This window comes from Dendrobium catenatum, unplaced genomic scaffold (assembly GCF_001605985.2).
Source record: "Dendrobium catenatum unplaced genomic scaffold, ASM160598v2 fragScaff_scaffold_1448, whole genome shotgun sequence".
Classification (NCBI taxonomy): Eukaryota; Viridiplantae; Streptophyta; class Magnoliopsida; order Asparagales; family Orchidaceae; genus Dendrobium; species Dendrobium catenatum.
The window spans coordinates 697,950-714,515 of NW_021319910.1; the positions used below are offsets into that span (position 1 = coordinate 697,950).

At 38.9% G+C, this 16,566-nt stretch overlaps 1 protein-coding gene across 2 annotated transcripts in view; it reads left to right on the forward strand.

Moving 5' to 3' along the window:
* Positions 1–230: 230 nt before the first annotated feature.
* Positions 231–16,566, forward strand: part of LOC110095299 (GTPase-activating protein gyp1) — a gene marked incomplete at its 5' end in the record, with an annotated part of 27,545 nt that continues 11,209 nt past the window's right edge. For both annotated transcript variants that reach the window (XM_028700096.1, XM_020820777.2), the window contains 3 exon segments: positions 231–301; positions 14,458–14,595; positions 14,916–15,007. In XM_028700096.1, coding sequence (XP_028555929.1) covers positions 231–301; positions 14,458–14,595; positions 14,916–15,007 — 301 coding nt within the window.

Here is a 16,566-nt window from a genome sequence, read left to right on the forward strand (position 1 = left end):
AAGCATCATTGGATATGATTTCCCTATTTTTGATATGCATTATTGGCAATTTTTTCTTTGGGTGAAAACTGCTTCTTGATTTCAAATGCTTCTCTCTGACACATGCAATTTGATGTATTCCTGATTATAGTTCTTCCTTTCTCTTTAGATTTCTGATACTTTTTAATCAAAAATTTGCCACATGCGCTTGACTACAAAACTGGCATTTTGTTTTACTGTTGGTGGTGCAGAGAAGTTACGTGAATTGGCATGGAGTGGTGTACCACCTTACATGCGTCCGCAAGTTTGGAGACTTCTTCTGGTATGACTTTTTATACTGGCAGTCTTTGATACAATTTCCTGTGCATTGTTGTACTTGAACTTATTTTATTCTAGATTTAGGTTTCGTTTGGGACAGTTTTTTTACTGCTACTTAAAATAACTTTTTAGCACTTAAAATTTTTGTTCTAGAAAATTGCTTTAAGAAGCACTAAAAAAGTCGTCCCAAACAAAACCTTAACAATAGTCCATTGGTTTGTTCTACACGTGACTGATAATTAATACTTCTTGTGGGCCAGTAACAAGTTTAGACTACAAGTTTCAGATTGCGCATAGCATCAAACCTGCATTCACAGTTAAGGCAAAGGAATATGCAATCAAACCTACATTCACAACTAAGAAAAAGGAATATGTGTCCATACTTCTACAATTTCTCCCTGACTTATGTTAAGTTGTAATAAAATAATTTAGGCCTGATCTTAGCTATTCAAATCCATAGTTTTATTTTGTAAGACATTGAGAGTAACAATATGTCACATACACCCTGTGATGCAACGCAAGAAATTAGATTTAAAATTTATTTTGGTTATTTCATTTAAATTAGGATTAATGAATTTATTGTAATTGAATTTAGAATTAATTATATGTTCAAATAATATTATGTTTGAATTTGAATTATAGATTAAATTTGATATCCATCTTTATATTTGGCAACCCCAATTTCATTAAATAGGAATTCTTAGCTTGTATTAGATTCAAGATCTCCCATACATGCATCGTTTAGTATCAGATTCAGGATCTAACTGAAGCTTCAACAACTCGAGAAGCTGCTTCTTCAAACTATTTTGCGTTGTCTACTACGCATTGCTACAAGGCTTGCTCGATGCACTAAAATTCCTCTTTCCTCGTGCAGGACTGTCACATTCTCTCTCGCTACAATGCTTGCATGATAAATAAGACCAGCTCACTCTCGCTCTTGCTCGCTTCACCGCACACCTGTATTGACTCATCTGTTTGAGTGCTTTCTTACTTGCACGCTTGCATGCATGCGTAATAGTTGCTTGTATGCACTCCTTGTTCTTCATCAATGTTTGATTGCAACCATCCTTCTGTTGATTTTATCAAAGCAAAACCATCCCAGACTTCCATCCCCTGTCACTCGTTCACTTGATCATCCTCATCTACAAATCAAGTGGTGTACATCAAATTATTAGTAAACCTTGGTCTCAAACTTTATAAATTTCTTCATTTAGTAGTTTCATTTCGTTGATACAATCAATGTAATTGAATTGTTCAAGATGCATGGTTTAGTCGTAGAAGATACATGACAACTACAAAAGCATGTCTTTGGAGTTCCAAAATTCTTAATAATCACTTATAGTCAACATTATTATTCTTTTCATATATTTCATCATAGTCATAAGCATCTCCCTCCTAAGGAATATTATTTTGATTATGATTTAGGTCTGGCTAAAGATGATTGGACAAAATATTTTGATAGGATATCAGTGCAGTAATTAAAAAATCCTTGGCTGAATTTGTAATTTTCAGCAAGGATCAAGCAGTTTTTGAGAGAAATCCCTAGGCAAGACACTAGGGAATTGATAGGAAAATAGAAGAAAAATAACAAGATACAAAGATCCGGCTCTCCAAATCTCTAGCCGGCGGCTAGAGCCCAACCACCTAAGAGAAAACTCAGAAAATCAACAAACAATCATCTAACCTTAACCCTAATCCCTTTCCTCCTATTAGAGAATACAAATTAAAAGCATAATTACTAAACAACCCTTCCCTAATTAATTTCCCTCCAAAACTGCCACCTCCTGTTTGAAGTTTTCATCAATGCATGGGGCCCACAAGGGTGGGCCGACTGCTTCCTGTCTGTCTGGAGTAAACTAGGAGCCGACCTTGGTTTGGGACCAGCTCGACCGGTCCATCTTAGGCCTGTTTATCAATACCTCCTCCTAAAAAATCATCTTGTCCTCAAGGTGGAAGGACAGAAACTGGAGTTTCATCCGCTCATACAACTCCCAAGTTGCATCGTACTATGGTAGATTTTTCCACTTAAACAACACTTCCTTACTTCCTCCTTCCCCTTGTCGTACTCCTACCAACTCCAGTGGTTTCAGAACTACCTCTAAGTCCTCTGTCAGCGTCACTGGTTGCTCTGCAATTGAGGTGTGCTCCCCTATAGCTCTTATCAACTGTGATACGTGGAAGATCGGATGTATGGTCGCAGTCGGTGGTGGCTTTAATCGATATGCCATTGCTCTGATCCTCTCAACTATCTGGAAAGGGCCAAAGTATTGCGGGGCCAGCTTCTCGTTCCTCTTATCAGCCACAGTCCGCTGCCTATAGCGACGAAGCTTCAAATACAACTTATCCCCTGCCTCAAACTGAATGTCTTTCATGTGCTCATCAGCCAACCTTTTCATAATCTATTGGGCTCTCAATAAATGTCTTTTTAGTTCTTTTAATATCCTGTCCCGCTCCTCTAAGTACTGCTCCAATGAAAAGACTAATGTGCTATCATGCCCAAAGTGCACCAAGTGAGACAGATCCTTGCCATACAATACTTTAAAAGGAGTCATCTGGGATGACGAATGGTATTGAAGTGATGTACCAAAATTTTGCCCACGCCAAACATCTGAGGTGTCCCTGAAGCAAAACATCATATATATATATATATATATCTCTAAACTCCTTTTGACCACCTTTATATGACCGTTAGTTTGAGGGTGGTATGTGGTGCTCCTCTTAAGCGCAGTCCCCTGTGCTCTCTCCAAGAGTGACCGAGGAACACCTTTTCTCGATCAGACACTATAGACTCTAGTATCACCTATGTTGCACCGATACACCTATTTATGAAGGCGTGCTGTATCCGATACACCGATACACGGATACGCCTCTGATACTCCACCGATACGTGTCGGATACGCCAAAGCCGTTTCCACTTAAAATACTATTTAATTTCAAAAGTACACGCGTATCTGATACACGTGTCCCTTGAAAAACAAAAAGAAATCCGAAAAAAGATGTGTCGTATTTACTTCCGCGGTTGCGAGCAAGATTCTCTCATTTCCGAGATGAATTTGAGTCTCTTGATGATATGAAAATATTAAAATTTACTAAACTTTCACTTGATGAGACTAAATTAGATGATATGATATTTATTGAAGATGGTATATAAGTTCTAAGACAAACAATTGAAGAAGATAATTATATCATTCCTTCTATTGAATAGTTGAAACTTCATGTGCTAGATAATTTATGTTTATGCTTTTGTTGTTGTACTAGACATTTAATGATGTTGTTGTCATTTTTTTTTTGTAATTCCAAATATTATGCTTTGATTGCTTTCTTAATTTTTATGTATGATTTATAAATTATAATGCCGTGTCCGCGCCGTACCCGTATCCTATATTTTTAAGAATTGACGTGTCCCGTATCCGTATCGTGTCGTATCCGTATCGCCGTATCCGTATCGGTGCAACATAGAGTATTACATGTAATCTGACAACTTCTCTAATAAAAGATGATGCTACTGTCTGTAAGGATGTCATAGAGGGATGAAATGAGCATATTCTGCCTGGGAGTGCCAATGGCTGTAGTAGCCCTCATGGAGACATTGCCATATACTTATTCCGCTGACATACCTCACACTTGATCACCATCTCCTCGACATCCTTATTTTGAAAATATGGGTTCAAGTACTATAATTTTAATTATAACAATTATTATTATTTAGCACTTGAAAGTTTGTGAGGGTTCTTAAACCCTAAAAAATTAGTCCCGATGCTAGCTAAATGGGGGGTGAATTTGTTAATTTAAGAATTTCTTTAACAAATGAAAAGTTAAAACCCCTTGATGCAGAAGTAAAACTAATTTTACAATAACAACAATCAGATATTTCAAACACAAATCAAATCATAGAAAAATGCGGAAATTAAAATGCGAAAAAATAAATAGAAAGAACACACCAAAATTTATAGTGGTTCAATCAACTTAACCTACGTCCACTCCTTAGAGATTCCCTCTCCAATTATTGCACTAAACAAAAGTGACTCTCCTTTTGCTCCCACAGCAAGGCGAAGAAGCCCTTACAAAATCTTTCCACCGACCCGGTGAGGCAGAGAACCTTGAATCCTTTTACTCCCTCATGGAGTAGGCATAGAACCTGAAAATCCTTTTTCACTCACCTGGTGAAGGCATAGAACCTGAGAATCCTTTTACTCCCTCATGGAGTAGACAAAGAACCTTGGAATCCTTTTTCACCCACTTGGTGAAGGCAGAGAACCTAGATCTGGTGTTGATGAAGATCTCCCCCAAAGTCACCAAGGAACCAGAAAAGAAACTTGAAGAAGATGATGAACACCTTGCTTGGAGCAACCTTTGTGAATCCCTCACAACTCCCCCTCACAAGGATCTCTCTCTTTCCCTAGCTCTCCCTCTTCCTTTTCTAAGCTCTCTCTTAGATCTCCTCCACAAAAGATTATCTCAAGTGACAATGAGAGAGTTTAAATAGAGAGCCTCCAAAAGAAGCCCTATTTCAATTCTATGCTACTGATCATCTAGTACGATCCTTAGATCGTCCTGCATGATTATAAAACATCCCTTTTAGCCAGTACGAATTGCATTGCCCTGTACAATTAGTTCAACTGAAAAAGCCAGATCTTCCTGTACGATTAGTATAAAATTATTGAACTTCGTCTAGTATGATGTCCGGCAATGCCTTATCGTCCCATGCACTTTTCTATCATCTAGTACGAAAGGGGTCTATCGTCCTGAACGATTAGGTGAAAATTTATGGTATTTGTCTGGTACGATAGTTGACAATCTCTTATCGTTCCATACATGTTCGTTGTCGTCCAAGACAATCGTCACTGATCGTCCTGTACGATTGTAACAAATTAAGTTTTACCATAATTGTTCTCACAGATTAATTTAGGCATGATTGTCCTTAATCATCCAGGACGATCTACATCATCCTGTACGATTAACACAAAATTTAAAAATTAAAATATTGCCTAAATTGTGATTGATGATTGTTTTTCACAATTTGAACTGATCGTCCTGTACGATTTGGATTATATAGTACGATTAGTTTAATCGCTTTTAATTAGTAGGAATGCCCTCATTAGGATTTCTGTTTTTAACTGATTGTCCCTTGAATGTGTGTGTGCAATGTTACTTAACTTGGGGTCCACCATATACATAACTTGATTCAAGAAAAGTAAAAAGTACATTGAAATTGAAATTACAGACAGACTCAACCCCTAGTCTACCCAATTTTGGGCTGATTTGCATTGCAAGTGATCTTATGGACTTGAAAAGTTAATGAGTAGGGCAAACAGAATATATATGCAAGAATAACAACAACAACAATAACATCAAGCCTTTATCCCACTACGTGGGGTCGGCTACATGAATCCTTTTTCTCCATTGTGTCATATTAAAAGTCAAATTCTCGTTTAAATCTAATAAAGAAAGGTCATTCCTAATATTTTCTAACCAAGTCTTTTTAGGTCTACCCCTACCTTTCTTAACATAAGTCAAATCTAATACCTCTACTCTCCTAACTGGGTCATCGGAAGGTCGCCGTTTTATGTGACCAAACCATCTAAGGCGACTCTCTCTAATTTTATCTTCTACAGGAGCTACTCCAACCTTTTCACGTATATGATCATTTCGTATCCTATCTCTAAGGGTAAAGCTACTCATCCACCTAAGCATCCTCATCTCTGCAACACTTAACTTAGTATTATGCTTCTCTTTTAATGGCCAACATTCGGCACCATAAAGCATTGCAGGCCTCACTACCATCTTATAGAATTTTCCCTTAAGTTTGAGGGGTACATTTTTATCACAATAGTAAAAAAAATAATAATGTTTGTTATCATCAAAATCACAGTACTTGAGCCCAGATTTGCAACAATCTCTCCCTTTTTTATGATTATAAATATTGTTGTAAAAAATTTTCAAAACTAGGAAATTTTTTGCTTTTTTTAAAAAGAGACAAAAAGAGATAAAAAAGAAACATAACAAGGTAAATTTTACTAAAACATAAACAAACAACACACTACTCTCCCTTTTGACATTACAAAAAGGAGGAAAAAAATATTAAACAGAACAAAGTACAAAAAAGAAGTCCAGTACAAACACAGAAATAAAAGCACTGAGTAAACTAGAAAAAAGAGGAACCCTGATCAGGTGGAGATGGTGGTGGTTGAAAGTAGCGATGAAGAGAGGCAAACTGCTCACCAAATCGAGATGGTGGTGGTTGAAAGTACCGATGAAGAGAGGCAAACTGCTCACCAAATCAGACCATATCCTGGTCATGTAGTTGTTGTTGCTGGGCTATATAGGCATCAAAGTGAGCTATGTCTTGGGCATGCTGCTGCTCTTGTGAAGTTACATAGGAGTCAAACTTAGCCTCCCACTGGTCAAACCTCTCAACTAGCTGATCTATCTGTGACTGCTGGTGGATAGGAACAGGTGCAGGAATAGGTGCTAGACCATTATCGTGTTCATTTGCTTCTCGGTAGCGAGCCTGGCGGCGAGAAACACTTTGAATGACATGGAAGGAGGTATTAGAATAGAAGACTGGGAAATGATCTGGTGGTGTAGAAAATTGGAAGTTGTACTTGGATTCTATGACAAATGCTATGATTTGTCCTAAGGCCAGATTGAGTATTCTCTTATATTTGGGATCTCTAATAAAGTTCAGATTTGAAAGATAGTGAATTAAAAGATCAGTTGTATTAAAGTCTATTTGAGCTATTATGAAGTAAGTTGCAAGAGAAAGAATAGGAGTAATGTTGATTCGAACATCAACTTTAGGAATAATAAAGTTTCTAAGTATGTGTTGGATGATGCGGGCATCCTGAACTAGAGTGCTAACCTGGGCAACGTGGAAGTTACTATTGGATTCCATAAGGGTGGTGTTGATAGGGGTCCAATCAAATTCATGATTTACAACTGGAACATGAATTTTTTCACTAGTCGTGGGTAGGTGCAAAAAATATGAAAGTCTTGGTAGGTAATTTCTACTAGTCGCCTATTGACATAGGATTGGAGGACAGTACACTCATTATTGATTCGCAAGCTTATAAAGAACTCAAAGAGTAGTTCAGAACATAAGTGATAAGCGAAAGTAAGAATGAAGTTCAGAGTGGTATGAGCGAATAGAGGTAATACTTGAGAGTGGAGTTCCTCCTGATTGATGATTTTGGAGGATCCGATTCCGTTATATATGTTGTAGGCATTTTCATCAGCTACCTCAACAAGTCTTGGATCAACTTGACGCCAGGAGGAATTTCCAACAATTTGTCGAGATCGCTTGCCTCCAGACATTGCAAAGGATCAGATTTTAAAGGAGAAGGAAGAAGTATTAGAGAACTGGAGTGAAGAAGACCGTGGAGTTGGACTATTTATATAGAATCCTCTATGTCATCCAAGACAATAGTGTGATCGTCCAGAACGATCAGGTGTAATCAATTTGTCCAGACAATTGGCCAAAAAAGTTGGTCTTATCGTCTAGGACGATAAGATATCTTACTAGGCGATTAGACACAGGGAGGTTGTCCTGAGGAGTCAGCCTGTATAATCGTTTACTAATTGTATCGTCCAGGACAAATACATGGATCTTCTAGGACGATTTGTCATAAAGGATCATACCGACTGCATTGAAATTGTCTAACCGTTTCTGGCATGTGGATCGTATAGGACAAAATGAATATCATCCAGTACGATCACTAATAATTGATTCATATCAGCCGTTGGATGTGTAGGGATCAGTGATTGGAATTTTTGTTAATATTGTCCAGACGATTTGAACAAAAATGAAAAAGTTCAAGAGATGGAATGTGATGATCAGGAGGGGTTCAAAACAAATATAAAAATACCAAAAACATAAAACAAAACAAAAATAAGTCAAAACCAGTAATAAATCAAAATCAAAACTTTTTTTTTTGTGAATCGATCAACTCCAGCAAATGATAAAATTTCCTTGTTAGTAGATTAAAAATCAGTAGGAAATGAATTGACAACGCTGAAATTAAGAAATAGTAGAAAAGCGATCTTGTTAATCCTAGTTTGGACTCTTTACATGTTAGAAATATTTTTAAACTAAAATCTAATTGAAAAAAAATAAGTAAGAAAATTGATACAGACAGCGGTTAGGATGATGAAGCCAAGAGACCTGGGGGAGGCCATGGAGCTAGTATAGTTGGTGGAGGATCAGAGGCAGTTGGAGAGAGGGGCTAGGGAGAGCAACTCGGGGGGATCGTATAGGATGATCACCACCTTCTTAGCTCCCAAGGGGCCAGTGCCAAGGATTCTGAAGGAAGTGTCCAAGGAGAGAACGGAGGAGGGGGAAATGAGGGAAATTTCAAAAGGTTAACTGAGAAGGAGATACATGAGAAGAGGGCAAAGGGATTTTGTTTCAGATGTGATGAGAAGTACATGCCGGGGCATATGTGTAAGGATCGAACTATTCATGTTCTTACCGTCTGTGATGACGAGGAAGCTGAAGAGGGAGGTGGGAGTGGGTTAGAGATGAAGGAAGATGAGAAGTTGCATATGGATTTGGTAGAAGTCTCCCTAAACTTAGTGGTGGAAAGTGAAGGGAGAGATAGTTGATAGAGAGGTGATAGTATTGATAGATAGTGGAGAAACTCACAATTTCATCTCCACCTAGATTGTTGATCTGTTAGGGGTGAAATTAGTGGATACAGGAGGCTATAGGGTGATGATGGGCAAGGGAAAGGTGGAAATGGGTAGAAGAGTTTGTAGGGGAGTGGTGTTAACCATTCAGGGGATACATGTGAGAGATAATTTTCTTCCCTTTGAGTTGGAGAGTACTGATGTCATCCTGGGGATGAAATAGCTATAAATCTTGGGAGATACCAAGGTCAATTGGGAAACACTAAGGATGGAACTGGTGATAGGGGGAAGAAAAATGTGATTCAAGGTGATGCAGGGCTCTCAAAAATTGGGGTATCTCTCAAAACATTGATCATAACCATAAAGGAGGTAGGTGGAGGATATTTGATGGAGCTGCACAGTTTGGAGGGAGCTAGATTGGAGGAGGGAGGGGACATACCCCTCTCCATACAGCTGTTGATTCAGCAATTTCAGGAGGTTTTTCAGCCACCTCAGGGATTGTCACCACCGAGGGAGCAGGAGCACACCATCACCTTGAGGGAAGGTGTGTCACCCATCAGTGTCAGGCCTTACCGATATCCTTAATTTTAGAAGGATGAGATTGATAAGTTGATTAGAGAAATGCTGGAGGCGGGAATTATCAAATTCAGTGTGAGCCCTTTCTCTTGTTCATTCTTACTGGTGAAGAAAAAGAATGGGAGTTGGAGGTTTTGTGTGGACTATAGAGTAATCGACAAGGAAAATTGTGCTAGACAAGTTTCCTATACCAGTGATTGATGAGTTGTTGGATGAGTTGATTGGAGCGGTGATTTTCTCGAAGATTGATCTGAAGTCAGGATATCATCAAATCAGGATGAAGGCGGAAGATGTACCAAAGATAGCTTTCAGAACTCATGAGGGGCACTACGTGTTCCTGGTGATGCCTTTTGGTCTCACCAACGCTCCAGCCACTTTCCAGTCACTCATGAACAAGGTTTTCAAAACTTACCTCTGGAGGTTTGTCTTGGTATTCTTTGACAATATCCTAATTTACAGTAGAATTGATGAGGAGCACTGGGATCATTTGAGGAGGGTGTTGGAGTTGTTGCAGGAGCATGAGCTTAGAGTTCACCTGAAGAAGAACTGTTTCGCCCAGACTAGTGTGGAGTATTTGGGTCATATTGTATCCAAAGAAGGGGTGACAACTGATCAATCAAAGATTAAAGTTATGTTGAGGTGACCCTTACCTAAAAATTTGAAGGAGCTGAGAGGATTCTTAGGACTAACGGGATACTACAGGAGGTTTGTAAAAGGGTACAACATTATAGCATGGCCACTGACAGAGAAGCTGCAGAACGATGATTCTTATGGGGGGAGGAGGCCACAACAACATTTGAGAGACTGAAGAAGGCTATGACTACTGTACTAGTCTTAGCTTTACCAGACTTCACTCAGGCCTTCATAGTGGAGACAGATGCTTCAGGATATGGCTTGGGGGCAGTACTTATGTAGATACGTCGACCCATTGCCTACTTCAGCTAGGTGTTGACAGCCAGAGTCAGGCTGAAATTAGTCTATGAGAGGGAGTTGATGACCATCATTTTAGCTATCCAGAAGTAGCGACCCTACCTATTAGGTAGGCATTTCATTGTCAGAACTAACCAGAGGTGCCTGAAGTACTTATGGGAGCAACGGATAGTGACTGGGGAGCATCAGAGGGGGTTTTCCAAATTGTTTGGGTATGATCTTGAAATCCAATAGAGGCCAGGAGTGGAGAACATGGCAGCAAATGCATTGTCCAGATGTATGGGGGAGATGCAGATAATGGCATTATCGATTCCTTTGATGCTAGATTTGGAGACCATCAAGGAGGAGAGTACTAGGGATAAGGAGTTGGAAACGATCAGGATAAATTTACTGAGGGAAGGGGGTAGCCATCCAAGTTACTCATTGAAGGGGGACAGACTGTTGTATCAGGGGAGATTTGTGATGCCCTGGACCTCAATCCAATTTTCATACTCCAAGAGTTTTATGGAGCGCTGTTGGGGGTCATTCAGGGGTGTAGAAGACACACATGTGGCTAGCCTCAGAGCTGTACTGGAAGAGGATGCATAGAGATGTGGAGGAGATGGTTGTCAGATGTGAGGTCTGTCAGAGGAACAAATACCTGGCTATGTCGCCAGGAGGACTACTACAGTCGTTGGCTTTACCGAGTCGAGTATGGGAGAAGATATCCATGGACTTCATAGACGGGCTGCCCCATTCAAAAGGCTTCACAGTGATTCTGGTGGTGGTGGATAGATTGAACAAGTATGCTTATTTCATTCCCCTCCGACATCCATACACCGCGGTGACAGTGACTTCAGCTTTCTTCAGAGAGGTGGTCAGATTACATTGAGTACCAGAGGCGATTGTATCAGATAGAGATAAGGTGTTCCTCAGTCATTTTTTTTTTTGGAAGTTGTTCAAATTACATGGGACAGTTTTGAATAGGAGCACCGTTTACCACCCACATATGGATGGCCAAATAGAAGTGGTCAACAAGAGCTTGGAGACCTACCTAAGATGCTTTGTGTCGGAGACACCCAGGCTATGGGCCAAGTGGCTATGGTGGGCTGAGTATTGGTACAACACCTCTTATCATTCTGCTTATCAGATGAGCCCATTCAAGGTGTGTACGAAATGGATACTCCTCACTTGGTACACTTTGAGAGTAGCAGTACTCTAGTTTCTTCAGTGTACGAGTACTTGTAGGAGAGGAATAGAGTGCTAGAGGAGTTGAAGAGACATCTACTGAGAGCTCAACAGATTATGAAGAAACAAGCAGATGGGCATATGAAGGACATCCAGTTTGAAGTAGGGCAGAGGGTGTTCTTGAAGCTCTGATCATATAGACAAAAGACAATCGCCAATAGGAGGAATGAGAAGCTTGCTCTAAGGTACTTTGGACTTTATGAAGTATTGAAGAAGATTGGAGCGATACCATATTGGTTGAAACTATCACCAATGGCGACTATAGATCTGGTTTTTCATGTATCTCAGTTAAGAAGGGTCATTAGAGATTTTACAGCTAGCTCGGAGTTACCAACGACACTTACTGAGTATTTAGAGGTGATTCTGAAATCCTTAGAGTTGATGGTGGTTCTCTAGAAAGAAGATGGAACTAAGGAAGTGCTGATTAAGTGGAAGAATCTCTTCCTGACTACGATGCTACGTGGGAGCCATACGAGAGGGTGAAACATCAGTTTTCTGGTTTTCACATTGAGGACAAGGTGATTCTTTGGGAGGGTGATATTATTAGGCCGGCTCCTCCTGAACCGGCATAATCCTCCCCAAATCCTGAACTGGCCCTGGATGGGCTGGTTTTGGTCTATAAGAGGTGGGCTACTACCGCCTCCTCTTCCTTTGTCACCCACAATAGTGGGTCCCACCATTCTAATTGAATCCAAAATAAGAAAGGAGGGGGAGGCTAGGGTTTTGGAGGGAGATTTGATTTAGAAGGTTTATGTATTAAATAACATGAAGTGTTTTAGGGTTAGGGGGTTATGCTTTGATTTGTTTCTTTTGTTCTCTTGAAGTTTCTTTGGCGTCTTGGACTCTAGACTCATCATCTAGAGATTGGGAGAGGACAATCCTCCTCTCGAATTGAGGATCAATTGTATCTTGCTTTGTTTTTGCTTTTGCTTTGAATCCACTATTACAATATATTGTTTTGGATTGATTTCATCAAGATTATCGCATTGTTTCTGCTGCTTTTTATCAATTATTTCTAGGGTTGCTTTCGAACTCAAGTATTTCCTCTTGGATTACTTATGAACTCAATTATTTCCTATCAAAAGGCTAACAAGAATATATGGAAAAAAAAAACTTAAACAACAAATAAATTGGTAAGTATAATTTACTCACTTGCGGAAATAAAGAAGCTGATAATCTATACTCTAATCGAATGTATCTGCCTCAGTCTCCCTCCTCTGGCTTCAACGGAGCAAACACAAGAGTCGTAACCTTCGATGTCCTCGGTGACTGCAAAAAAGGTGAAGCAGAACCAATGAGAAACCGAATGAGTAAAGGGAATGACGAGTGAATGGCTCTAGTCGGACTTATTGGGCTTAAAATAGCCCAGTAGCCTTCTCGGTTCATCCCGCCTCATCACAGAAATGATGAAGACTCGAAGAAGATGAGAAGAAGAGGAGATTTTGAGCTTCATTCGTGCGCTCGGTCGGCTTACCTAGTCATGCAAAGGAAGAATACAAGGGTAGAAGACCAAGGAGAGCGACGAAACCCTAAGGCCCCTACAAGCTCCAGTTAATCCCTACCCTCATAAGCTCTTATTGAGCCTTACACGAGTGAGCTCCACAAATGCTTAGTTCTGTGAGCTCTTGTCAATTGCTGGACCTGCGAGAGGCCTTGTGGGCATTAGATTTGGAGTTCTTCCAAAGTGTTTTAAACATTAAGTATTGTTCCCAGCTCAAATTTGCAAAATCTTTGCTATAATTTTTTATCTACTGTAAGACGTATTCCTTTGGTGCTTATTCTTAAATTGAAAATTATCCAATAGAAATCATGAACATTTAAAATCTCCATTCAGAAGTGAAAGTTTTTATGGTTTATCATTTTCTTACCTATAATTTCTAATTTGTAGTATAATTAAACATAGTAGAAGTTTAATACAGTCAATGCCATTAGTTTCCCAGATTTGAAAAAGATTTGCACGCTATCATGCAGTCAAGAGCTTATGACATCTTTGAACCTGATGCTCAACAGTCTATTATTTTATCGATTTTCACCTAAACCTTGAGTTTCAAAACATCTATTGCATAACGTTATTTTTATTGGGTCTGGTAAAGTAAAATGGACTGACATGCCTAAGTCATTTTGTTGCTCCATTAAATGTGAACAATCTTGAAGGCATGATTTAAAGACTGAAAAGGTTTGAAATTGACCTAGAAAGTGATAGCTGATAGGGAAATTGATCGTGGCTTGTATTCTTGTCATTTGAGTACGAGTTACACTTTTTAACAATTTTTTTTTTTCTGAAATTTAAATGTAAAACCTATGGCAAACTTGTCAATACATGGGGAATGTGAGTATGGCAGCCTTGCAACGTATCTTTCCATTAATTATGGGAGTTGGTCAATTTGAATGTCCTGGTGTCCTGCAGAAACTCTGAAAGCTTCTTTTTCTAGTCATTTGTTGTCTTGGGAACTGCTTGAACAAGTGATTCTCTCTTGGTATGTATACCTTCAAAATTCATTTCGTTATGCACATGAGAAGATGGGATACATAGATGCTGTTAACTTATTATATTCTTAAAGTTACATTGTGCTCGCATGATTATTTCCTGCTTATAAGAACTTCTGTTGAACCCTGCAGAGAAACTATTGAACAACAATTGCTTTATTTCATTTTTTGGTGTATTTTTCACTTTGGCATAACGGTAAGATTAGATAGCCCTGCAGCAACTGCCAATATGGAATGACATCACTTTGCTGTTACACTTTCTTTATCATAAATCTTATGCCTCATGCTTGAAATTCAAATATTAGCTGACAACAGGGATATGCACCACCTAATTCAGATAGACGCCAGGGAGTTTTGTCAAGGAAACGACTGGAATACCTTGACTCTGTTGCTCAGTTTTATGACATTCCTGATACAGAACGTTCAGATGATGAAATCACCATGCTGCGCCAGGTTTTTCTCTCTTTTGGCCAGTCATCATGCCTTACTCGTTTCCTAAGGCTTCGTTTGGGACGGCTTTCTTACCATTTCTTAAAACAGCTTTCTAGTTCAAAAATTAAAAATTTTGTACTAAAAAGCTACTTCATGAAGCAGTAAGATAGCCGTCCCAAACGAAGCCTACAGCTTTTGCACTACTTCTTGTAGTAGCTTTCTAGTATAAAAATTAAAATTTTTATACTAAATTTTTTTTTTTAAAAGTAGTAAGAAAGCCGTCCCAAACGAAGCCTAAGTCTGTTTACATTAAGGAATTCTTCTTTTTTGTTGTTGATAAGATTGCTGTTGATTGCCCAAGAACTGTACCTGATGTAACCTTCTTCCAGAATGAACAAGTTCAGAAGTCATTGGAGCGTATTCTTTATACATGGTTAGGCTTCTTAATGTCCGTTTGCTTTAGTTGAAGACATTATGCTGATATTTATCTTGCAAATATACACCGTGCTAGGATCTCCATCATGCCTAAGTGACCATCTAGGCCCTTTTCTTGGAAAAGATCTAAGGGTATTCTATTTTTTTCTTTTGCTAATTATCTTAAGATTGTTAACACTATCATGTCTTTGAAATTCACAGCAAAAATGGATGGATTTGGATGTATCTAGACAATTAGTTTGCCGTCTTATATCACCATCTGTGTATTATCTGAATCTTTATTAAGTTGAAATAAGAAAAAGTAGATATCCTTTTGAGATGAACTCCTACAACAACAACAACAACAACATCAAGCCTTTATCCCACTACGTGGGGTCGGCTATATGAATCTTTTTTCTCCATTGTGTCCTATTAAAAGTCAAACTCTCGTTTAAATCTAATAGAGAAATGTCATTCCTAATATTTTATAACCAAGTCTTTTTAGGTCTACTCCTACCTTTCTTAACATAAGTCAAATCTAATACCTCTACTCTCCTAACCGGATCATCGGAAGGCCGCTGTTTTATGTGACCAAACCATCTAAGGCGACCCTCTCTAATCTTATCTTCTACTGGAACTACTCCAACCTTTTCACGTATATGCTCATTTCGTATCTTATCTCTAAGGGTAAAGCCACTCATCCACTTGAGCATCCTCATCTCTGCCACACTTAACTAAGTATCATGCTTCTCTTTTAATGGCCAACATTCGGCACCATAAAGCAATGCAGGCCTCACTACCATCTTAAAGAATTTTCCCTTAAGTTTGAGGGGTATATTTCTATCACATAACAAGCCCGATGCATTCCTCCACTTCAACCATCCAACTTAAATTTTGCTGATAATATCCCCATCTATTTCACCATCACTCTGAACAATAGGTCCAAGATATCTAAAACGTGTACTCTTATTAATGACTTGATCGCCCAAAGTCACAATCCCCTCACTAGGTCTATTACTACTAAAATTACACTACATATATTCCGTTTTAGATCTACTCAAGCGAAAACCTTTAGACTCTAAGGTTGACCTCCATAATTCAAGTTTACCTTCAACTCCCTCTCTAGTCTTATCAACAAGAAGAATATCAACAACAACAACAACAACAACATCAAACCTTTATCCCACTACGTGGGGTCGGCAACATGAATCCTTTTTCTCCATTGTGTCATATTAAAAGTCAAATTCTCATTTAAACCTAATAAAGAAAGGTCATTCCTAATATTTTCTAACCAAATCTTTTTAGGTATACCCCTACCTTTCTTAACATAAGTCAAATCTAATACCTCTACTCTCCTAACCGGGTCATCACAAGGCCGCCGTTTTATGTGACCAAACCATCTAAGACGACTCTCTCTAATCTTATCTTTCATCGGAGCTACTCCAACCTTTCACATATAAGTTCTTTTCATATCTTGTCTCTAAGAGCTATTACTTGTGTTCAAACACAAGGTGGATTGACCAAGTATTTCCCTATTTCGGTTGGGTTACATCAAGGATCAGCCTTAAGCCCATATCT